Below are 25,207 nucleotides of genomic sequence, written 5' to 3'. Positions count from 1 at the left end.
TATGGAACATTTCTGAAATCTTTAATTTCAGCTCATGAAAAATGGGACCAATACTTTACATGTTGCATTTATATTTTTGTTAAGTTCACACAGCCAAGACAATGCAGGAGTGGCTTCGGGACAAGTCTCTAAATGTCCTTGAGTGGCCCAGCCAGGGTCCAGACTTGAACCCGATTGAACATCACTGAAGAGATCTGAAAATAGCTGTGCAGAGACGCTCCCCATCCAACCTGACAGAGCTTGAGAGAATCTGCAGAGAAGAATGGGAGAACTCCCCAAATACAGGTGCACCAAGCTTGTAGCGCCATACCCAAGAAGACTTATGGCTGTTATCGCTACCAAAAGTGCCTCGACAAAGTAATGAGTAAAAGGTCTGAATACTTATGTAAATGTCATATTTCAGTCTAAAAACGTATTTCTGCTTTGTCATTATGTGGTATTGTGTGTAGATTGATGAGAAAAAAATACTATTTTAATCAATTTTAGAAAAAGGCTAACAAAATGTGGAAAAAGTCAAGGGGTCTGAAAACTTTCCGAATGCACTGTATATACAGTACCAGTCAAAAGTTTGGATACACACCTACTCATTCAAAGGTTTTTCTTAATTTTTTTACTATTTTCTACAATGTAGAATAATGGTGAAGACATCAAAACTATGAAATAACACACATGGAATCATGTAGTAACCAAAAAAGTGTTAAACAAATCAAATAGATTTTAGATCCTTCAAAGTAGCCATCATTTGCCTTGATGACAGCTTTGCACACTGTTGGCATTCTCTCAACCAGCTTCACCTGGAATGCTTTTCCAAAAGTCTTGAAGGAGTTCCCAAATATGCTGAGCACTTGCTGGCTGCTTTTCCTTCACTCTTCGCTTAACTTCTCATGGCTGCAGGGGCAGTATTGAGTAGCTTGGATGAAAGGTGCACAGAGGTGCCCATAGTAAACTGCCTGTTCCTCAGTCCCAGTTGCTAATATATGCATATTATTATTCGTATTGGATAGAAAACACTCTGAAGTTTCTAAAACTGTTTGAATTATGTCTGTGAGTATAACAGAACTCATATGGCAGGCAAAAACCTGAGAAGTTCCACTTCCTGTTTGGATTTTTTCTGAGGTGGCAGATTTTCAACCAAGCTCTCATTGAAATTACAGCGAGATATTGATGAGTTTTCACTTCCTACGGCTTCCACTAGATGTCAACAGTCAATAGAACTTTGTCTGATGACTCTAATGTGAAGGGGGGGCGAAGGAGAATTAGTCACCACTGCCACGAGCTGACCATGCTTTCACCATGCGCGTTCACATGAGGAGGACCCCGTTCCACCGATCATCTGAAGTCAATCTAATTCTCCGGTTGGAACGTTATTCAAGATGTATGTTAACACCCTGGCCGTCCTACAATCTAAACTAGATGCCCTCAATCTCACACAAATGATCAAAGAACCTACCAGGTAAAACCCCAAATCCGTAAACACGGGCACCCTCGTAGACATCATCCTGACCAACTTCCCCTCTAAATACACTTCTGCTGTTTTCATCCAGGATCTCAGTGATCACTGCCTCATTGCCTGCGTCCGTTATGGGTCCGCGGTCAAACGACTACCCCTCATCACTGTCGAACGCGCCCTAAAACACTTATGCGAGCAGGCCTTTCTAATCAACCTGGCCCGGATATCTTGGAAGGATATTGACCTCATCCCGTCAGTAGAGGATGCCTGGTTGTTCTTCAAAAGTGTCTTCCTCACCATCTTAAAAAAGCATGCCCCTTTCAAAAACTGTTAGAACTAAGACCAGATATAGCCCTTGGTTCACTCCAGACTTGAGTGCCCTTGACCAGCACAAAAACATCCTGCGGCGCACTGCACTAGCTTCGAATAGTCCCCGCGATATGTAACTTTTCAGGGAAGTCAGGAACCACTATACAAAGTCAGTTAGGAAAGCAAAGGCTAGCTTTTTCTAACAGAAATTTGCATCTTGCAGCACTAATTCCCAAAAGTTTGGTACACTGTAAAGTCCATGGAGAATAAGAGCACCTCCTCTCAGCTGCCCACTGCACTGAGGCTAGGAAACACTGTCACCACCGATAAATCCACGATAATTGAGAATTTCATTAAGCATTTCTTTACGGCTGGCCACACTTCCCACCTGGCTACCCCAACCCCGGCCAACAGCTCTGCAGCGGGGGGGGGGGGGGGGGGGGGGCTTGCTTTTCCTTCACCCAAATCCAGACAGCTGATGTCCTGAAAGAGCTGCAGAATCTGGATCCCTACAAATCAGCTGGGCTAGACAATCTCTTCCTAAAATTATCCGCTGCCATTGTCGCAACCCCTATTACTAGTCTGTTCAACCTCACTTTCGTATCGTCTGAGATTCCTAAAGATTGGAAAGCGGCCGCTGTCATCCCCCTCTTCAAAGGAGGAGACAATCTAGACCCAAACTGTTACAGACCTATATCCATCCTGCCCTGCCTTTCTAAAGTCTTCGAAAGCCAAGTGAACAAACAGATCACCGACGATCTCGAATCCCACTGTACCTTCTCCGCTATGCAATCCGTTTTCCGAGCTGGTCACGGGTGCACCTCAGCCATGCTCAAGGTCCTAAATGATATCATAACCACCATCGATAAAAAACAGTACTGTGCAGCCGTCTTTATCGACCTGGCCAAGTACGTTCATCTCTAGGAGACAGAACGCGTCTCCTTCCTGAGCAGTTTGACGGCTGCGTGGTCCCATGGTGTATATACTTGCATACTATTGTTTGTACAGATGAACATGGTACCTTCAGGCGTTTGGAAATTGCTCCCAAGGATGAACCAGACTTGTAGAGGTCAACAATATTTTTTCTGAGGTCTTGGCTGATTTCTTTTGATTTTCCCATGATGTCAAGCAAAGATGCACTGAGTTTGAAGGTAGGCCTTGGAATACATCCACAGGTACACCTCCAATTTGACTCAAATGATGTCAATTAGCCTGTCAGAAGCTTCTAAGGCCATTCAATTATTTTCTGTAATTTTCCAAGCTGTTTAAAGGCACAGTCAACTAAGTGTATGTAAACTTCTGACCCCCTGGAATTGTGATACAGTGAATTATAAGTGAAATAATCTGTCTGTAAACAACACAAAAATTACTTGTGTCATGAACAAAGTAGATGTCCTAACTGACTTGCCAAAACGATAACAAGACATTTGTGGAGTGGTTGAAAAACAAGTTTTAATGACTCCAACCTAAGTGTATGTAAACTTCCGAATTCAATAGTTATCTGTTATCTGGACAACTACAAATACCTAAGTGTCTGGATAGACTGTAAACTCTCCTTCCAGACTCATATTAAGCATCTCCAATCCAAAAATAAGTCCATTCAGGTCCAAAATAAATCTTCCTATTTCACAACAGAGCCTCTTCCACTCATGCTGCCAAACATACCCTCTTAAAACTGACTATCCTGCCGATCCTTGAGTTCGGCGATGTCCTTTACAAAATAACGTCCAACACTCTACTGAGAAAATTGGACGCAGTCTATCACAGTGCCATCCGTTTTGTCACCAAAGCCCCACATACTACCCACCATTGTGACCTGTATGCTCTCTTTGGCTGGTCCTCGCTTCATATTCGTCGCCAAACCCACTGGCTCCAGGTCATCTATAAGTCTTTGCTATATAAAGATGTGCCTTATCTCAGCTCACTGGTCAACATAGCAACACCCACCCGTAACACGTGTTCCAGCAGGTATATCTCACTGATCATCCCCAAAGCCAACACCTGCTTTGGCCACCTTTCCTTCCAGTTCTCTGCTGCCAATGACTGGAACGAATTGCAAAAATCCCTGAAGCTGGAGACTTATATCTCCCTCAATAACATCAAGCATCGGCTGTCAGAGCAGTTTACCGATTGCTACCGCTGTACAGAGGCCATCTGTAAATAGCCCATTCAACCAACTACCTACCTCGTCCCCATATATATATTTTTTTCTGATCTTTTGCACACCAGTTTTTCTACTTGCACATCCTCATCTGCACATCTATCACTCCAGTGGTAAGTGATAAATTGTAATTACTTCACCACTATGGCCTATTTATTGCCTTACCTCCTTACTTCATTTGCACACACTTTATACAGATGTTCTATTGTGTTATTGACTGTATGTGTGTTTATCCCATGTGTAACTAACTCTGTGTTGTTTTTTTTGTCGCACTGCTTTACTTTATCTTGACCAGGTCGCTTTTGTAAATGAAATAAAAAATGTAAAAACTCTGCGGTCCAACTTATCCCAAACCATCAATTGGGTTGAGGTCGGGTGCTTGTGGAGGCCAGTTAATCTGAAGCAGCACTCCATCACTATCCTTCTTGGTCAAATAGCCCTTACACAGCCTGGAGGTGTGTTGGGTCATTGTCCTGTTGAAAAACAAATGATAGTCCCACAAGCGCAAACCAGATGGGATGGGGTATCACTGCAGAACGCTGTGGTAGCCATGCTGGTTAAGTGTGCCTTGAATTCTAAAAAAATTACAGACAGTGTCACCAGCAAAGCACCCCCACACCATCACACCTCTTCCTCCATGCTTCAGGGTGGGGACTACACATACAAAGATCATCTGTTCACCTACTCTGCATCTCACAAAGACACAGCAGTTGGAACCAAAAATCGCAAACTTGGACTCATCAGATCAAAGGACAGATTTCCACCGGTCTAATGGCCATTGTTCGTGTTTCTTGGCCCAAGCAAGTCTCTTATTATTATTGGTGTCTTTTAGTAGTGGTTTCTTTGCAGCAATTCAACTATGAAGACCTGATTCACGCAGTGTCCACTCAACAGTTGATGTTCAGATGTGTCTGTTACTTGAATTCTGTGAAGCATTTATTGGGCTGCAATTTCTGAGTCTGGTAACGCCAATGAACTTATCCTCTGCAGCATAGGTAACTCTGGGTCTTCCTTTCCTGTGGCCAGTCCTCATGAGAGCCAGTTTCATTATAACGCTTGATGGTGTTTGTGACTGAACTTGAAGAAAGTTTAAAAGTTCTTGAAATGTTCCGGTTTGACTGAGCTTCGTGTCTTAAAGTAATGATGGATTGTCATTTCTCTTTGCTTATTTGAGCTGTTCTTGCCATAATATGGACTTGGTCTTTTACCAAATTGGCATATTTTCTGTATACCACCCCTACCTTGTCACAACACAACTGATTGGCTCAAATGCATTAAGAAGGAAAGAAATTGCACAAATTAACTTTTAACAAGGCACACCTCTTACAATTTTCATATGTGAGTTCCACACTTCTTTAAAGGTCGCCCCAGAGTGAGTTGTTTTATGCATGTGATGTCAGAATGCACTCACTGTTCCAAAATGTGATTGTTACGCAACAGGACAGTTAACACGAGCTGCCTGTTAATTATCTATAGGGTATGTTTCAACTTGTCAATTTCAAATTATTTTCGAACAAGTTGTATTTTCTAATAAAAATTTGAATTGAGGTGTGTTCCGCCTCCTTATTAATTCACATAGAATTATCCCATTTCAGAGTTGCAGACAATTTATGTTTGAGGCTTTACTGAGCCGGTCAAATTTCTCTTTTCGAGGAGAGCCCTCGAACTTCACCAGCAGTTTTGCTGGCGCTCGCATTGCCTGCCTTGTTGTTTTCCTTACACACAATAACCTTGGACATCCTATCAAAGTAAGTGCCTTATTTTCCATATATCGTGTTGTCGCATCTACTGTAGCATAGTATGTATGTGTGTATGGAGCATAATGTATTTACAATTTTATTCACATGTTTCCAAGTACTGATGACAAATAATGCATTCCAATTATTGCATAGATTGTAATGGACACCTATGATGTATGTAAAATACTTTTTTGAAGGTGGTACTGATTGTAATTAGCTAATGCTAAGCTATTTGCCAGCTAGGTGTGGCACCATGTTTGTTGACATTAAACAATGCCTTCTGGGTGTCACGTAAATGTCTGTCAGACCAAAGATGTTATAATGAGGGGAAGGAATGGTTCACTCATCTTTTGGGTAAACTTACGGAACTGAATGAAGGGAAGTGAATGATCATAGACGACACACCCCCTTCAACAAGCATACTGCAAACAGACCAAACTCATCTTGTCTTCTCTAATTATCTTTGGTTGACGTGAAAAACAAACATGGCGGTGCACACAAACTACCCATCATCGGATTACTTTTCGATTTCTAGAAAGCATTTTACTCAACTATTTCAATCAATGTTGAGCTCACCTGTGATGTGATTCATTGTGAATAGTAATTGCTGTTAGCTAATTCATATTGTTGTTTCTGTCAGCCGAGAGTTATCTAAATATGACCGCTTGTGTAACGTTAATATTTCCTCAGTTAGCGCTAGGACTAATGTAGCTTACATTTTCTGGTTTGGATGATTGTGTATGATGTTGCTACTTCTGTGAATGTCTGAACATTGCATCCAAAAATCAACTTGTCACATTCAGGACATAACTTTGTAAGGACTGTGTTTGTGCAAAATGTTTCTGTGAAAATACTGTGTGGCTAGCTCAAATGCTGTCTGTTGCGTCAATCGAAACTGGATGTTCTAAATAAGCATTCTTATCAAACCGGTTTGAGCATACACTCCAGGGACCACTGTAGAATGATCTCACCCATTTGTTGGTACGTGTGAAAAGGTGAATTGAAATGCATTCAAGGTGTCTACCTCATGAAGCTCGTTGAGAGGATACCAAGAGTGTGCAAAGCTGTTATCAAGGAAAAGAGTGGCCACTTTGAAGAATCTCAAATATAAAATACATTTGGATTTTGAAAATGGTAAAAATAAAGAAAAACCCTGGAATGAGTAGGTGTGTCCAAACTTTTGACCAGTACTGTGTGTTATTATTTTTACAAGAGAAAATTCAAGTTCCTAATATGTCAACTGTACAGACTTTATCATTGGCATTATACAAAATAAAAAAATATTACATAGTGAAAGTGTTAAACAAATCAAATAGATTTTAGATCCTTCAAAGTAGCCATCATTTGCCTTGATGACAGCTTTGCACACTGTTGGCATTCTCTCAACCAGCTTCACCTGGAATGCTTTTCCAAAAGTCTTGAAGGAGTTGCATCACAGCAAACCTGGGTTTGATTCAAGGCTTGATTGATTTCCTCCGACACATTGGTGCGGGTGGCTTCTGGGTTAAGTGGGAAGGTGTTAAGAAGCGCGGTTAGGCGGGTCATGTTTCGGAGGACATGTGACTCAACCTTTGCCTCTCCAAAGCCCGTTGGGGAGTTGCAGCGATGAGACAAGATCGTAATTGGATATCACGAAAATGGGGATAAAAAAATATATGTTTTACATTATACAACAGAACACTTAAACTGGAATGGCACTCTCAGTAATGGTTGCACAAAAATAAAGTGTCACTGTCACGGATCCCTCCGGTACTCTTGCTCATTCCGTGCACCAGTTTCGGAGGTCTACGTCACCGGCCTCTAGGCACTGAACTGTGTCATTACGCACACCTGGTTCATATTCCTCACTGATTGTATTTGTATAAATGTGACCTTTGTTTTATCATTGGGCTATCGATTATTGTTTCCATGTCCGTTGTGCCTGTGAGTACCTGTGCTGTGTTGTTTTGGCTTTTGTGCCGTGCAAATTGTGCATATATGATTACAGGTCTCGTCCTGTGGTGTATCATTGTGCTCCTTTGTTTTCGGTTCTCTTCCCGTGTATGTATTCGAGGTACTCCGCGCACTTTTGTTCGGGTTTCAACCCTGTGTTTTGTATACATGTTTGTTTGGTCTTTGTCCCCATGCCTTTATATGGCACAATGTAATTTGGGGCAATAAAACCCATATTACCCATTCCTGCGCCTGTCTCCCAATCCTTCACACAACGTTAGTCACCTTGGAACTATAAGGTTCTAGCTGAAAAAAGGTGATTCTGAGACAATTGCCTTTAAAATTACGAACTCTGATTGGTTTGAATGGTGTCAGCAATTTTTATCTTGTATAATTTTTTAACTAAACAACGTGAATTGGGGTATTTGCAAACCATGTCCCTGAATATTCAAATTATCTCCCACTTCTACATTATTAAGTAGTGGGCTAGCCCGTGCTGGGCTTGGTGTGGGCTAGCCTGTGCTAGGTTTGGTGTGGGCTAGCCAATTCTGGGCTAGACCGTGTTGGGCTGGTGTGGGCTTGGTGAGTACTTTGTGTGGGCTAACCCCTGCCCACCTTCCCCACCAAATACACACATGGGGCCAATGGGGTCATATTTGCTGGGATATCATTTCACGACTGGATCATAGTCACATAAGGATTTTTTCACACTGTTTTGGTTTCCAGAGTGTGTCTCACCTCTTTGCTGATGTCCAGGTCGTAGTGGTCAGGTTCCATCTGTAACCGTCTGAGGCGAGCAATCTCCTCCCGGGGTGATTCCTGCAAACCCCCGCCCCGTACTGCAGCCTCCAGGTCCTTGATGTCCACCTCATGGGCTGTTAGCCTCCGCTTCACCTGGACACGCACAGAGATAAACATTTAGGAAAGAGACTGGGAGGCCGTACCAAAGGCTCAGCCAATCATCATGGCCAGGAGAGACAGCCAAGGGGCCAGAACTAGAGGTCTTCATGGGTCCACCCAAACCCGAATACTTTTCCTCTGGTCCGGATCGGATCCTGTTTGATTTTCATCGGGTTTCGGGTCTATGCAACTACAGTTGATAGACCCGTGTGGAACTGAATGTACCTGACCACAGCTCAGCATGGCCTATTGCATATTTATTTTACACTAATAAGGTGAATTTATTGTCATTTAGAAGGCCTAGCCAACATATAAAAACCTATTCATAAATAAGAAGAGCAAATTGGCTGAAAAACATAATTTTTTTGTCACTCAGGTCTAGGTCTGGTTGTCTTCGGGTCCATTCAGGTCCAGGTTTGATGGTTCTCGGGTCCGTTCGGGTCCAGATCCCCCTTAAAAAAAATACCGAGTCCGTTCAGGTCCGGGTCTGAATTGTCCTCAGGTCTGTCCGTGGCCGGGTCCAACTTTTTAGACCCGAGAATACCTCTAGCCAGAACAATATATTGGATCCTACTCAAGTTACATTTCAACGTGCAGTACATATTCTTGGTGGCTGGCTATCAATGTATACAGTATGTATATGTAAATAGTTATGAGAGCCTACCACTCTGTAGTTGTTGCCTGCCTGGCTACCCAGGTTCAGGCTGCGTCTCTTGTCCCTGACAGAGCTGCTCTGGTTCCTACGGATACGCTCGTTCTGCTCCTCAATGCTCATCTTGGACTTCACCTCAGCAGGGAACACTGCACTCTTCGGGCGCTCCTATGACGCAGGAATGACATGGAAATTATGATGGAGGGAATGACAATGGAATATAACATCAAATGTCAAGATCTTTAAAGGATCAATTTGATTGCACCCTTCAATACACCAGACGTAGGCCCACAACATAAAGGCACCATCAATCGGTAAAATATCATAATATAGTTACAATACATCATGTCTATTGATCATATCACATCATCCACATAGCATGTAAGCTTCCTGAGTTCCATAATGCCCTCTCCGGCATGCTGCCTACCCTGGAGATTCCATTGGGCACCTTTCCGTTGCGTCGGGTGATTCCATGGTCATAGGAGTGGCCCTGGTCCTCCATGGGAGACTTAGTTCTGGGAGGAACAATCCCCACTGGTCAGGGGACAGACAAACAGCATGTCAGAGGAGGACATGGTGCATCCCAAATGGCACCCTATTTCCTATATAGTCGCTGGTCAAAAGTAGTGCGCTATGTAGGGAATAGGATGACATTTGGGACACATCCACACAGAGGATGAGTCATGGGGGCTACAATCCAATCTATTATTCTGTAAACAATTGGCTTTTATAAGTTACAGCTAGTCATGAGGACCGTATTAGTAATCTAATTGTATTTTTGTGCTAGCAGTAATATACACTTGATTATGATGTCATTTAATCTTCTATTAGATTTGGTTTGACATTTGAAGTGGATTTCATTCCGAGTCTGTGGGGAGCCTTCTCTTTTTTAGGTTTAGCATTATCTAACAGTTGGGGATTAGATCAGAAATGCATTTGCGAAAGAAGTCATATGTAATATTAATTAAAACATTTCACAGTAGCTCCAGTACAGGTTTAGTGAACTGAGATAGAACTCCCCTTGCTGGCGCCATAGAGATTGTATAACTCTGCTAGTTTAAATGCAAGGTAGTATTACACGTTTACCCACAAAGGCCACAAGCAGTAGACTACAATGTGTGAATCATTGCTGCCTATGCAGACTGACAAACCAGAACTTCATTACTCAGGCTCCATTGCTTCCTGTACCTTTATTCATGTTGGCCTGTCGATCCTGATCCAGCTCCTGAGCTTCGTTGCTATTGGTCCGTTCTCCCGGCGACACATCCTGTCGGTAACCATACTTTTGCTGCAACACAGAACACGAGGAGGAGCTAATGAATCATCACCCAATCAAAAGTAAGAGCTTTACACACCAGGAGAGTGTTGGCACTGTTCAGGCAATAGCATCATACCCAGCTACGCAGGTAGCCATTTGCCATATGGTTACACAAACACAGAATGCATTACATAATATGCATTAGTGTGGACAGTAATGATGGGGTTATTGACAGATATAGTGGCAGATTCCAGAGCTCAATGGTTGGAAATAGATCCGGCATAAGCGGAAGCGTACGGTCTACACACTACAGCACAGACACAGCACTAGCACAGGGACTAGCACAGTCACATTACTACCACATCACTACACCAACTGACACACAGACAACATGGTAAAGAAACCACAACCTTAGCGTTCCTATGGGAACCTGCAACTCGCCCATAGCTTAGCCGTAGCATTCAGAAGCACCCAGTACACTAGAATGATTTGTTAGATTATATTTAAAACACTGCATTGTGTTTTCATTTTTGTTTGATATTGTTGCTTTAGAACTTGTTTGATTAATTATTGGTCTACTGACGAATATATTGTTGGCCACACAGGAACCAATTGTGCTGTTAAATGCATGAAGAGTTTGCAGTATCAACCATAGAAAGTGATTGATTGACAGCTGTTGTCCAATGTGTAAGAGCATACTAAGGTGAGACCAGTGTCACTGAGGAGAATAATCATTTCTAGTGCTGGTGCTTTTGGAGAAAGGATACAGGCCGAGATGGAGAGCGAGAGAAAGAAGGAAGAGATGGTGGAATAAGAGCCATGAGTAGTGAAGCACTAGAACAGACGGAGAGGTGTGAGAGTGTATGGTGGAGGGATTGGGTGATGAGGAATGAAAAAGCTTTAGGAGTTCGGGAGCGTTTTGGGGAAGACAGTGATGGCTTCAAGGACAGGTAACAACTGCGCTTGAGGTAGAAGTTGCCTTAACCACAGATCTAGGATCAGTTTATTATACCGCTTATCCTTACTTTACCCAGTAAGGGTATGAAAATAAATCTGTCCCTGAATCAGTGGTTATGGACATATACCTGCTTGGGGGCGTGGCCATGGGGCGTGGCCAGGGGGCATGGCAGGGATGGTAACTCCCTCCCACCCTCCCGTCACCAAATACCTTTCTGCCGTGGGACTCTTCGTCGTCAAGGTAACCTTCCTCCAGGCCCAGGCTGCGTGGCCAAGCGGAGCTGTCAAATGGCAGAGGGGGGATGGAGGGGGGCGATTCCAGGGGGCAGTAGGATTTGGGAAGTGGTGGCCGTGGCGGGCCAATGTCCTACAGCCACGAGAAGGAGGGAAGGAGAAGGAGAGGAAGAGAGGGAAGGAAGGAAGGAAGGATGGAGGAGGAAGGGAGGAGGAGGAAGAGAGAGCGCTGTGCATCAGGAGGAGTGACAAAAGCCAGGCAGAGTGCAGAGCAGAGAGGATCATGGGACGATTTGAGGAATGGAGCCCCGACCCCAAGAACTTCAGGGGTGAAGGGTCACAGGTGTCCAATGAGATGCCTGGACTGAGAGCTAGCGTGAATGCACACACTGATGCATTCTAATCATATTAGTAGTACTGATACAGACCACTGATTGCTGCTGAATTGGAAAAACAAAGATAGAAAGTAGCACCAGCATTTTACAGACACTGTAAACAGTTACAGTCATTACGCAACACAGATGACACGTAGGATTATATGATTCACAAAATCAACTGCTGTTGTCTGCTCTTTCCGCACCATAACTCACACGTCAGCGGCATTATGAACTCCATTCCCCGACAGAGAGAAAGAGAGAGTTGGCTGAGAGCCAGAGGAAGGCAGAGCACTACAGGCTTCAGGGTTTTATACTAAAACAGGAGGATCCGTCCCCAGTGCCTCAGTATCGTCTGAACTACATCCCTCACTTTTAATCAATCAGCTGATATGGACCTGGGAAACCCGCCGAGGGGATTTCTTGGCCTATCATATTCCTTGTTATCAATTAATGAATCTATTGATTGATTAAGCACCATAGAGGAAAGAAGACCAGCAGACACTTTGACCCTGAAGGACTGGAGTTGGGAGGGGGAGGCCCAGCGGAGCTATACGAAGCTAAACTTTTGTAAGCTGCTACTACATTATGCTGTAGATCAGGACTATATCACACGGCCATCCAACCACAGATACGATGGATGAAAACGCAACGCCCTGATTGGTCAGAGGTGCGGAACCGAACGGACGGTCTGCCTGGCACTTTGTGTATCCCACAGACCTACACCACTGAGTGCCATGTTCTACATAGTGAGTGACGCCGTGAAGAAACAGGAGAACATTTCCACATTGCCACATTTCCGCTCCACCTCCCAATTATGTTTGTATAAATAATGTGTGTCTGTGTAGTTGGCCGGGGATTACGCAGAACACTTGAAATAACCTGTCATCCTAACTTCCTCTAACTGAATCACAGCAAAGTGGATCAGGAGAGATGTGAAGGCTCTCTGTTGCCTGGTGGACACACATGCAGGCAGTCTGGCTGTCCTAACCAGGTCATGCTCTTTAGATTTGAGATGAAAGGAAAATGTGTACGTGCGCCCTGGTCAATAACAGCGCTGCACAACTTCAGAGCGAGTTTTTTTCCCCCGGCAGTGAAAGAAGTCATTGATGTTGAAATGGCACTTTATAGAATGATTTAACTATGTGTTATGGAGGTTACAAACTCCTGACTTTCCTTTTTCCTGGGAATATCCTTCAGTGAGGATTCCCTGAGCCTGCTGGACACGAAAATTTAACTTTATTAACTGACTAGGACCATTAGTCACCTTCAGCCTCAACTTTTCCCCAGAAAGCATAACACATTCTGTTTCAAACCCCCAGCTTTGCTTTTTACTATTGGCAATACACAGTAATATAAGCTGCATCATCATAACATAGTACAACATCACATTATAACTGTTGTTGTGTCAAGTCTGTCTGGTGTGGGCTACAACTGCTGCAGTTGTGGCACTGTACAGTCCGCCAGGTCTAGAGATGGGTCTTCCTGTACACTCTGACCTAAGGCCTGTTGTTTGGATGAGTGTGTGGTGGTATCGGGGTGTGGGGTGTAGGGTAAGCACCGTCGCTAACATCTAGCTGGTTGTTGGGGAAGGTGAGTGGGCGAGTGCGGGTACCTGAGCGGGATCGTCCTTGGGATTGTTCCCGGGACTGAGTGGCTAAGCAGAGTACCCGGTACTGTGTTTCAGTACTGAGAACTCTGGACCTGGGGTGAGGTGGTAGGGAGTGTTTATGTGGATCTGGAGTATGGCTACAGGCTAGTTGGCTAACCAGACAGGAGTTTTGGCGGGAAGACGAGTACTGGGTCTCAGGGACAGTCAGGTGGGTGCGCTGAGGTGGATATCTGAGGAAGGCAGGGTAGCTAGCTCGGTAGGAAGGTGGGTCTGGGAGAACATCTTTCCTGTAGCCAATGGCTTGCTGTTTCGGCTGAGGGGAAAGCTCATTGGCTAGCTGGGTGTGTTGGTGGCTGGGGTTACTGCCAGTAGGTGCTTGCTGATTGGTTAGTTTGGCAGGGTGGGTGGGTGAGTGGGTAAAGCTATGGCTGTCTACATGGAGGAGTGGAACTCCAGAGCTGGCTCGGTGGCTGTGTGGCTCTAGATGTGTACTGTCCATATTGGCAGGCTGATTGACTTGGCTGGTGCTGTGGGTGGGGTTGGGGTTGGGGCTGGTGTTTGGTTGGGTGTCTTCGGTGTCTCTAAGGTCATGCTGGTTGGCTTGGGAGGTGTATGGTTGTGCATGTTGCTGGGTGTCTGTACTCTCTACAGAGGCAAGCTGGTTGGCTTGGCTAGTGCAAGGGTGGGAGTTTGGCTCAGGACCAGGGTGGACATTTGGTTCAAGACCAGGGTGTCTATTTGGCTCAGAACTTGTTTGGGTGTTAAGTAGGGATTTAAGTTTGGGACGGGACTGGGTGGCTAAGTACAGGATTTGGTACTGTGTTTCAGGACTGAGAGACCTGGACTGGGTGTGAGATAAAGAGTGTATATGGGGGTATTTTGTGTTTGGGTCAGGACCAAGGTGGATGTTAAGTTGAGGACCCGGGTGAGTTTTTGGCTCAGACACTAGTCTATTTGGATCAGCACCTAGTTGGGTGTTGGATTCAGGACCTAGTTGAACACTTTGATCTGGCTGGGTGTTAGGTTGAGGACTCAGGTGGGTGTTAGGTTGACGACACAGGTGGGGACCCAGGTTGGTGTTTGGGTAGTTGCGTGGGTGGTAGGAAGGGCTGGTGCTTACCTCCGGACCCAGCTGTTTGGTGGGGGAAGCCTGGGAGCCGGGCACTGGGGAGAAGGGGCTGAGTGGACTGGTGAGGCTTACTGAACTCAGGGGACTGGCAGGACTATTGGTGCTAAAGGAACCTGATGCCCCATTGGCCACTGTGGGAGAGAGGGAAAAGGGAGATGGGGGACATGAGAGAAGAGGAGAGGAAAGGACAAGAAAGAGAATTGCGGAATCAAAAAAAGAGAGGAGAGATTGATACAAAAAAAAGAGAGAAGGAAGTTAGATATGCATGTAGCATACTGTTCATCCAAATACTCATATTTAATAATTTATTCGAAAACCATCTTGTGTTGGAGTGGCAATTACTGTGTGTAATATGTGTGTAAGACTATAGTGTATGTTATGTTGTTGTGAGGTGATGCGTACCCCTGTGTTTGGCTGTGTCTGTGCCTCTGGAAAGGTTGCTCTTGTGGAGTCCCTCCCACACTTCCTGAACTCTCCAGAACTCCTTCTGAATGTGTCTATGGACCATCTCACTCTGACCAAGGAGAGTAGGGGGTGGAAACAAGACGAGGGAAGGAAAGGTGATACGAGAAGGATAGAGGAGAGGAAATTGTTAGAGAATAACATTTTAAGTATACTACTGACTAATAGCTTGTTAATAACTTATTTTTGTTATTATAAAGTATTCTGTTAGAAAACAAGTTAGTGAGTGATGCAGGAGTTACAGTCGGTGGCTCAGTTATAAGACCAGAGTAGTGTGAGAGAGTGACACCAGGTAGCCTTAGTGTCTTTTGAAAACAACAGGGTTGCATTGATTAGTGCACACTGTAGCAAAACATTTCGCAACAGAAAATGAAAACATGCATTTTTATTGGACCAGGTCAGGGTCTCTCTCCCAGTTTCGGCCCGTTTGCGTCCATTTCGTTCCTAGTGAATACGACTGTGTTAGTGAGTGGGTCACAGACACTGCACTCTTATAGGCAGTCTCTTCACAGTTCACCACCATGAGCCAGGTTACATTCCATGGAAAGGAGGGAGAGTCAGGTGTCTAATGGGGCAGGTTGACTACACAATGATAAATAGGACATGACGAACATTTCTATTGTGTTCATTTCTTATTGATGAGCGATTCATATGCTTTTTAAATTATTGATTAGAAGGAAGGTTTCCGCTCAGCTATTAGCAACCTAGGATAACACTGTGGTAACTGGAAAACAGCCAAAGAAAAGCCCTAGAAGCTAGAATGGAACCTTACAGGTGGGTTTATGAGCAGGTGATTATAGGATCAGTTCCATTCTAGTCATTTCATTTCTAGGCTTCAAATTCAGTGTTCAATTGGTGACTGGCTAAAAACACGCCACAAGAAAAACGCTGAAGATTTAGGTGGATCACAGAGTAGATGACCAGTTTGGGGTCCTGATGGAGAGAGGGCGTCCGTGTACCTGCCCGCCTGCGTTGAGCTGCTCCCACAGGTCCCCATGGATAGCGTTGACCTCGTCCTCCAGAGCTTCAAACTCCATCCGTGTGGTGGTCAGAGCCTGGGGACAGCAGGGGATAGAGCAGACACTCAGGACCTGGAACTATGAAGGTTTTTCCTAGATCAAAAAGGGGCTTAGGTGGTGGGCACATGCGTTTGTTTCCTATGCGTGAAAAACCCTGACTGTATGTTAAATCCATTGACTATACAGTATCTATCACATTGGAGTAGGAGAGTTGTCATCTGATGGTGATCAGATGTTATAGATTACAAATAGATGATCATATTTTAGATTTAGAGAAATGGGTTATGCTCCATGTCTCTTTCACAGGATACCTTGAAAGGATCTCCTTGATTTACTCATCAAATTTAGATTACAGTACATATAATGGATCACTATGGATTATCATAGATTGCTATAATCTCCTGTATGTGTCTTACGCTGGATGCCTGGGAGAGTTCTCCTCTGATGTTGATGAGCTGGTTCTGCAGCGTCTCCTTCTTCAGCTGTAGTTTGTCTGCAACCAGCGGCTGACCCCGGTACAGCTCCATCTCCTGATGTGTGGCCACCAGCGCTCCCTCTAGGCTGTCCTGGGAACAGCAGGTAACAGGGGACATGTCAGGCAATGGTTGGGGAGTAGGATGACGTTGCCCTTAAATGCTGACCTTGGGTCAGTTTTGCATTCTCACTTGATAATGGTTAAGGTTAGGACAGGGGAAGAGGAACGCTAGGTCTTTACCAAGGGGTGGTCTTTTATGTTTACTTTCTTTAGCAACTTTGTATTTCGTGCAGTACCTTGTCCATTCTCAGCCTGTGAACAACTGCCTCCTGGTCCTTTAGAAACCTGTTCTGCTCACATAGACGACCCAAGAGTTTCTAGCAGAGGAGAGAGAGAGAGACATTGGAGGAAGTGTGTTTGCAGGGGAGAGGATGGTTTCTGAAGGTGGATTGTTTAAGAGAGGAGGAGAGAGGATGGTTAGATGGAGGGATGTGGCCTTACGCTGGTCTCAATCTCGTTGAGTTTCAGTGTGGGGTGAAGCTCCCTGTATGGGTCATGGAACGGAGGCACCTGGAAAACAGAGGCAGGACTCATTCTTAATACTTACATTATATCAACCAGAACCCTTATTCAAACAAATTCTTCATAGATCAGCCAGAGTGCCAGAGTGAGCAATTGGAATGGCCCAGATCCATGTGGCTGCACACAACACTTTATCAATAGCGTAGAACCAAACAGAATAAGTGTAAAACACTGTACCATACGATGTGCATTGTACATACTGTACATATGACATCACTACTGCACAGGACAATTTATATTGAATCACTATTAATACTGATATACTAGACACATAAGATCATAATAATAACAAATCAATAACTTTAAAAAAGCATAAATAAAACTGTGATGTTTACAGCATCGAGCAGTAAGAGCCGACAGGGTGAGCTGGAATGCTAAACCCCTCTGTCAAAAGATCAAAGGTCATATCCAGGTTGTCCATGTCCTTATGGAGCACTGTGGTTGGATAGTATGTGAAGGAGGATATGACATCGCAGTGAAGACAGAGGGGCACGCAGAAGAGGGCCGGTTGTTGTGACGCAACAAGACACAATAAGGCTACAGCACAAGACAGGATATGGCATAGAACACAGATGGAAAAACAAAGGAACTTAACAAAGACACATACAACACTGCACGGTGAAGCAAAATGGATAACTAAAATCGCCATCGAATTGGTTGGACAAAGAAACCGAAAGCTAGAAGAGAGCCTAGCGTCTAACATCCACATGCTAGAGTAGGGTACTGGAGAGAGGAGGGAGAGGCAGGCTTAGGCTTGGCTGTATAGACCTTAGGAGAGACTGTGGAGTCAGGGGGGAATCCTTCACCTTGATTCTGTCTAGACAACAGCTGAGCCTCCTAGCCTAAATCACTGGTGACTAGAAAAGCCCTGAAGGGGGCAGTAGCTGACCTCTATGGAAAGAGCACAAGCACAAGCTTAGTTACACTCTGAAAGCAGAAAGCCTGTGGCTACAAGGCAAGTGCATTTACTGGTCTTATTGCATAGATACATGTGTCTTATTATTCGTCTTTGAGGAGGGGGATAGTGTGAGGGTGTGGGAGTCTTTGTGGAGCAGTGTTTTACAAATAGTGGGCTGGAACTGCTTTCCTTTGGGTTATGGCATATGACTGGGTCATGGTTAGAAACATTATTCTTTACATTATTCTTTACTTATATGAAAAGTTCAAAGGCTTTAGGTGGAAAATCATTTGGAAAACCATTGTTTTGGGGGGCTGTGGGTCTAGCTGAAGCCTGTCTCTCTGGGACACTCTCTCCTCTCTTACTTGTGAGAAGAGCTTTGCTCTAGGGGAGGATCGCTCCACCATTCTGGTTACCATGCCGATAACGTGATCTCTCCCGGTCACCTGGGGCAAAACACACTGCCCATCATTCTCCTGGTTGCCACAGTAATGACAGGAGCCTGACGTCTAGCAGTAATAATCCCTGACTAGTTTATTTTTTATTTTTATTACTTACATTTGAGAATGAAATTGGATACATCGAAGAGACACATTTCTGTTTGTGTGCAATGTCCAACAAATAGTTCCAATACTGTGCTACAGTGATCTGAAATAGTGTGTATACTGTAGCACTATGAACTGGTCATTGTTATAAGGTGTAAGCAGTCAGTGACATTGAGACGGGGGAAAGAAGGTAAGACAGTGGGAGTGAATGTGGACTGTGTTCGTGAGAAACAGGTGTTTAGCAGGTGGCAGAGTTGACAACATGGACAATCTTCCACGTGACAATACATCTAAACAATGTGGCAAACATTGTCAACACAAATGCTGTCAACCACACTATGCGATGGGGTTTAATATAACCAACAGTTTATGGACGATCAGAATGTCACTCTTCTCAATTTCTCACGACTTCTTCTCTGTACTCAGTAAGTTTACAAAGCTTTCCCACTGGGCACAAACTGACTGAATCAACGAAATGTGGGACGTAGAATGTATTAAACGGTCCGATTTTGTTTGGCGTGTGAGTGTTCCTGTGCAGGGGTAGAGGTGTGTCCAGAGATGCCTACGGTACGTACCTGTTGATCGAGGTACTCCAGGTTTCTCTGGAGCTGCAGGTCTAAAATGTCCTCCTAATAGAGCAGCATAAGCAGCAACAGTGAAAAGGACAAGGACAGACCCAGTACCAGAGACACCAGTGAAACCAGTAGCAGCAGCATCAGTGGCACCAGCAGACGCAGAGACAGACAGAGAGAGTGTAAGAGGGGGAGAGAGAGAGAGAGTGACAGACAGAAATAAAGAAAGAGAGAGACCAAGAATGAAAGAAAAAGAGACAGCGAGATAGTGGAGACAGGGAGGACAGACATAAGAACTCAAACCAGATACAACAGGAAAGCACAGCTATAGCATACCTTTAGATGCTGGTTACATTTTAAGCAGAGGTAGCTGCCGAGGACCTTATCCCCGCCAAGTGAGTGTGTAGGTGTGTGAAAGTGTGTGTGAGTACTCTAGCCAAGTGTCTCCCAAACTTGACATTGGACTCATTGGTCTGTATCTCTTGACAGTGTAACATTCTGTGGGAGGACATACCATTTTGCTGTGTAGAGAGGGGGAGGCAGGGTAGTTGTAGTGGTACATTCCTTGGCTTAGCGACCTCCTGTCTCCAGGGTAATCATACTGAAATAAGATAAATAACCAGGATGTTCTGGGATCACTATGATTTTGGCCTAGCAACACAAACAAATCTTCATCCATTAACAGCTGACTCCTGACTGAAACACACACACATGGGGAGTGCTGAGACACACACGCACACGCACACACACACACACACACACACACACACACACACACACACACACACACACACACACACACACACACACACACACACACACACACACACACACACACACACACACACACACACACACACACACCACATACACACATACTGTACACCAACACCCTCTCCCCCACCACACACACAAATACACACACACACCCTCTCCCCTCTCTCACCTTGGGAGAGCTCAGTGATCTCCTCAGTCCATACACAGAGGGGTCAGCATAGATCACATCCTCCCGTAGCCTGCCTGGTCCTCTGTCAAACCGGGCCGAGGGTGAGCAGATAGGCGAGGCAAAGCTATGGGTGCTGGGAGAGTAGGGACCACCCGTGGACGAGGAGGGGGACCTGGGAACGGACCTAGACCTAGGTTGGATGGACAGACGCCTCATGGCGGTCTGGGCTGCATCCATCTGGTCGTAATAGGCAGGGCTGGGTTTGGGGCCGTATGGGTCTCGGGGGGGCGGGGGTCCGTAGAGAGGCCCGTCACGCAGTGAGCGTCTCTTCTCATCGTTGGTCCAGCGAGGGGGGCCCATGCGGTCGTAGCCCACGGCTGACACGGAGCAGATGCTGTCAGGACGTACGCCTGGAGGGTAGAAGGGGTACTCCTCCACGTAGCCCGGACCGCCCCCCACGCTACTGTAGACGCTGTAGTAGTCAGCTGGTACGCCACGGTTCACTGTGTAGTAATGAGATGGACTGGGGGAAGAGAGCGAGAGAGAGACGGTTGAAGGGAAAACATGTAGTTGTAGACACAAAAATATAAACAAGTGTTTGCTCCTCTCACCTTCGCTCTACCACTCCCTTAATCTCACTTTCTCTTATTCGTCCTCTCTCTCTCCCCCTCTCTCTCAATTCAATTCAATTCGCTTTATTGGCATGACGTAACAATGTACATATTGCCAAACGCTTATTTTGGATATTTACAATATAAAAAATAAAAATAAAAATAAAAAATGAGAATCAAAATTGTCAACAGGACAACAGTAACAACAATAACCAAGGTCAAAATAACCATACATTCAACAATAACAATAAGCATACAGTAGAGTACATGTGCAGGTTGATTGGTCTGTCAGACACAGTCCCTCAACTTATGGCATGCAGCAATGTAGTACGCTACCAACCCACAGCTCTCTGCGTCCTCCCCCAACAGGACGAATAGCCTATCCTCATCAGAGAGGTCTTTGAAACCTTGAATAAGGGTTTCAAATTTGGGAAAATGACACTCTCTAATTGTTTTATATTTTTTACATTTTGTCAGGAAATGCAGCTCCGTCTCAGGTTCTGCTGTTGTGCAGTGGTTGCACAGCCTTTCCTCTACAGGGAGCCAGGTTTTCCTGTGTCTACCCTTCTCAATGGCAAGGCTGTGCTCACTGAGCCTGTACTTTGTCAAGGTTTTTCTAAGGTTTTGATCAGTAACCATGGTCAAAAAGTTAGCCACGGTGTACTGTCGATTTACGGCCAGATAGCACTGCATTTTGCTTTGTGTTTCCCAATAAGCAATGTAGTTTTGTTTTGACTGTTTGGTATTTGGTTTATTCTGATTGATTGGATGTTCTGGTCCTGAGGCTTCAGTGTGTTAGTAGAACAGGTTTGTGAACTCAGCCCCAGGACCAGCTGGATGAGGGGACTATTTTCTTTGCTCAGCTCTTGGAATTGCAGGGCTTGGTAATGATATGAGAGGGGGTCACTGTATTTGAGATGTTTCTAAAACTTAATTGGGCCCAGGTCTGGCAGTACTGCTCTAGCAGGTCCAGGCTCTGCTGTAGGCCATGTGCTGTGGGTGACAGCAGGCATAGGTCATCTGAGAAGAGTAGGCATTTAACTTCTGAATTGTGGAGACTAACACCAGGGGCTGAGGATTTTTCTAGAATAGTGGCCAATTCGTTAATGTAAATATTGAAGAGTGCAGGGCTCAGATTGCAACCCTGGCGAAGGCCCCCCCTTGGTTAAAGATTTCTGTTATTTTCTTACCAATTTTAATGCTGCACGTATTGCCAGTATACATTGATTTAATTATGTCATATGTTTTACCCCCTACACCACTTTCAATAACTTTGTAGAACAGTCCTGTATGCCAAATAGAATCAAATGCTTTTTGGAAGTCGATAAAGCAAGCGTATATTTTGGTATTATTTTGGTGGAAATGTTTATCTATCAGGGTGTGTAGGGTGTAAATATGATCAGTTGTGCGATGTTTTGGCATAAATCCAATTTGGCTTTAACTCAAGACATTGTGCTTATTAAGGAAGTTTAGAACTCTTACATTGATAATACTACAGAAAACCTTCCCCAGGTTACTGTTTCTCTCTCTCTCTCTCTCCCTCTCCCTCTCCCTCTCCCTCTCCCTCTCCCTCTCCCTCTCCCTCTACCTCTCTCTCTCTCTCTACCTCTGTCGGTCTCACCTGTTCAAGTCCTCCTGTACAGCTATGACTCTGCGCTGGTTGACCCACTGCTGTAGCTGAGTCATGGAGCTCTTCCTCTGGGCCTGTCTCTCAGGGTTTGTCCGTGGCACGAAACCCCGTCTCAGCACCACATTCTCAGGCTGCTCTCTCCCCTCTCTCATCCCCTCTCTCATCCCTCCCTCTGGAGGTACCAGGGGTGGCCGCCCGTTACCCTGGGGTGGTCCGTTTCCATGGTTTGGGGGGCCGTAGGGGCCCCACCCATTGGGCTGGTGACGGGGTGCACCCCCAGGTCCAAGCACTCCTCTCTCCCCCCTCTCCCCTCTCTCTCCCCCCATCCTCCCCTCCTTTTCTGAGTGGCTGGTGGAGGGAGGGGGCGTTTCCATGGCGTCGACCCCGTTGACCTTGTGATGTGCGGCTTCTCGTGATCCGCGCTCTGGGTCTAGGAGGTCAGTCGTCTGGCCGTTGTCCTCAATGTGTGTGTGTGTCTGGGTGTGTGGTTCAGGTCCTTTGGTTACCAAGGTGTTACCATGGAGTTCCGCTGTGGGCGTGGTGGCCTCGGAGTTGGTGGTCCTGTGGGGAAGGGACAGAGTTAGAAAGTGTGTGTACGCGCGTGCTTGCGTGCGCGTGTGTGTGCGTACATGCATGTGTGTGTGTGTGCTTGTGTGGACCTCTGCGCAGGCTGTATCTGGACGTGTGCAGCCTCGTTCATAGCGTCGATCCACTCCTCCTGTTCCTCGGCAGTCTCAGCGCTGAAGTAGTAGGTGCGTGTTCCTGCGTGTTCAGCCTGCAGGCAGAACACAACGTTGCCCTTAATCTCACCTTCCTCCTCTTCCTCGTACCAAACCTGGAACAGACAGAGAGAAGACACAGCGTTGGACAGAGCCTCACGTGAAACATCACCATCAGCAGCAGCATCATCACACACTTTCATGCATTTTAATCAAAATCACACACACAGGTCTCAAACGCATGCATATAAAAATGCATGCATTTTAATGTTGCCTTGAATAATTGTCAATGGCCAACAAACCTTTCATACACAGTATTACTAGTATGTTGGAGAATGATTAAACAGCTGTATTTAGTTTCAGTTATCAGCAAATACTGCACAAACTGTTTCATTGACTGATATATTGGTGAGTAGTTAGAGCATGCAAACCACAGCCAGTTTAGAGCAGTCAGAAAATAGCTCAGGTTAGTGGTGAATATCCAGCCTTTAGAATGGCACCGCAGCAGTGAAGGATGGTCATATCAATGAAGCCATTTAGAACTCAGTCAATGGCTTTGTTCAAATGATCAAATCCGTAATGCATTGTGGGTAAATTGTGACTGACTGACTGACTGATCTACAAGTAACAATAAGTTGTTGTTCATGATGCGAGGCGATTTGTAGATCGTTCAATCGCGCCTTGCCTACAATGCTGGCTGCAATGTCGAAACAAGACCGTTAGCACGCAGTTTAAAAACAGTCACTCCGTCTACAGACGCTTGACAGTAAAACCAACAAGGTGAATCCAGTGTGTCACTCTGTAACAGTTAGTCACCAACGCCATGCAGTGAGCAGAGGAACCATGCAGTTGGGAGGAGGTGAAGAGAAAGGGTGAATAAAGGGTGAATACTACCTACATGAAACAAGATCATCTGAGGAACTCTACACAGGCACAATGGAGGACAGCTATGCTCAGGGGTCCTCACAGGTCGGGGTGAGAGGGAGGAGAGGAGAGATCGGTAAGGGTCAGAAGGTTATAAAGGTCAACGTTCAGAGGTCAGAGCACATTGATTGGTGGGGTACCCAGAGGGTAAAGGTAGGCAAGGGGATGGGTGAGGATCCTAGAGCGAGGTGAGGGTGCAGTGAGACCTACAGCCTTATATGTCTGTGTAACTCAAGGACCCACAAATATCCTGCAAGCACTGGTATCCTGAAAGAAATACTGGTTAATAATGAGAAAATACATTCATGTCCTTTCTCTTCCGTGGTGCCACTGTGCTTGGTCAGCTAGCTCACAGGTCATTCTAATCTACACAGCAACATGTAAACGTAACGGGGTTAACACCGTAATTTCCCTCATCTGCCACATGAGGGCAGTAGAGGCATATCAGCTTTTTGAGAAGTGTGTAAAAACTTCATTGTGCACAATCATGTTGCGTCACTAGTCAACGGAGAGGAATGAGACAACGATGATCTGTTACTGAGCCAAGAGGGCACAGGTGTGCGGAAACAAGTGTGATGTGCACTTAAAGGGGTGCAAGGAAGTTGAGCCATCAAACGGTCTATTTCGATGCACTTTGTCCAAAACGTGGCGGCTAGTAGTACACATTCTGCCAGCTACATATAGACATTGGACAGGTGTTCACTGGTCCTACATGACCCCAGTCGTCTTCGACACAGTACAGATTAGACAATATAACACACAGGAACATATTAATAGATAAAGCACTATGTCGAAGGTCCATTGTCCCTGACTACAGTGGAGGTTTAAACCATGCAACCCAAAGCCCCCAAAGACAGCAATCCAAGACAACAAGGAATAACCCTAATCAGGAAGTCCTGAGAGAAACCCATCCTCTCCCCTGCTCTATCTTTCCCCAAGTCCCACCTGACAAACTCCTCAACTAGAAATCCCTAAGTATTCGGCACGCATGTGAGAAATACCGCGTCTTGGTACACGGTATTGGCTGGCAGCAGTCCAACATAGGGAGACAGGGAGTGCCTAACGAGGCACCGTAAGTAGGGAGTAGTGTGAGAACACACACGGTGGTACACAGCAT

The 25,207-nt window shown here is 45.3% G+C and overlaps 1 protein-coding gene across 20 annotated transcripts in view; it reads right to left on the bottom strand.

The window, feature by feature from the left end:
• Nucleotides 1–25,207, bottom strand: part of LOC139563527 (pleckstrin homology domain-containing family A member 6-like) — a 165,151-nt gene that overhangs the window by 16,372 nt on the left and 123,572 nt on the right. For 12 of the 20 annotated variants that reach the window (XM_071382332.1, XM_071382296.1, XM_071382365.1 and 9 more), the window contains 17 exons: nt 23,107–23,282; nt 22,439–23,008; nt 20,207–20,729; nt 19,775–19,861; nt 19,264–19,317; nt 18,509–18,589; nt 17,165–17,233; nt 16,960–17,040; nt 16,605–16,754; nt 16,129–16,224; nt 15,110–15,221; nt 14,699–14,838; nt 11,570–11,725; nt 10,332–10,431; nt 9,571–9,677; nt 9,156–9,311; nt 8,330–8,485 (listed from right to left, as the gene is read on the bottom strand). In XM_071382332.1, coding sequence (XP_071238433.1) covers nt 8,330–8,485; nt 9,156–9,311; nt 9,571–9,677; nt 10,332–10,431; nt 11,570–11,725; nt 14,699–14,838; nt 15,110–15,221; nt 16,129–16,224; nt 16,605–16,754; nt 16,960–17,040; nt 17,165–17,233; nt 18,509–18,589; nt 19,264–19,317; nt 19,775–19,861; nt 20,207–20,729; nt 22,439–23,008; nt 23,107–23,282 — 2,814 coding nt within the window. The other 8 variants (XM_071382279.1, XM_071382415.1, XM_071382425.1 and 5 more) reach the window with 6 other exon arrangements.

Source organism: Salvelinus alpinus, chromosome 2, assembly GCF_045679555.1.
Source record: "Salvelinus alpinus chromosome 2, SLU_Salpinus.1, whole genome shotgun sequence".
Taxonomy (NCBI): domain Eukaryota; kingdom Metazoa; phylum Chordata; class Actinopteri; order Salmoniformes; family Salmonidae; genus Salvelinus; species Salvelinus alpinus.
This window is presented reverse-complemented; position numbering and strand designations above follow the sequence as displayed.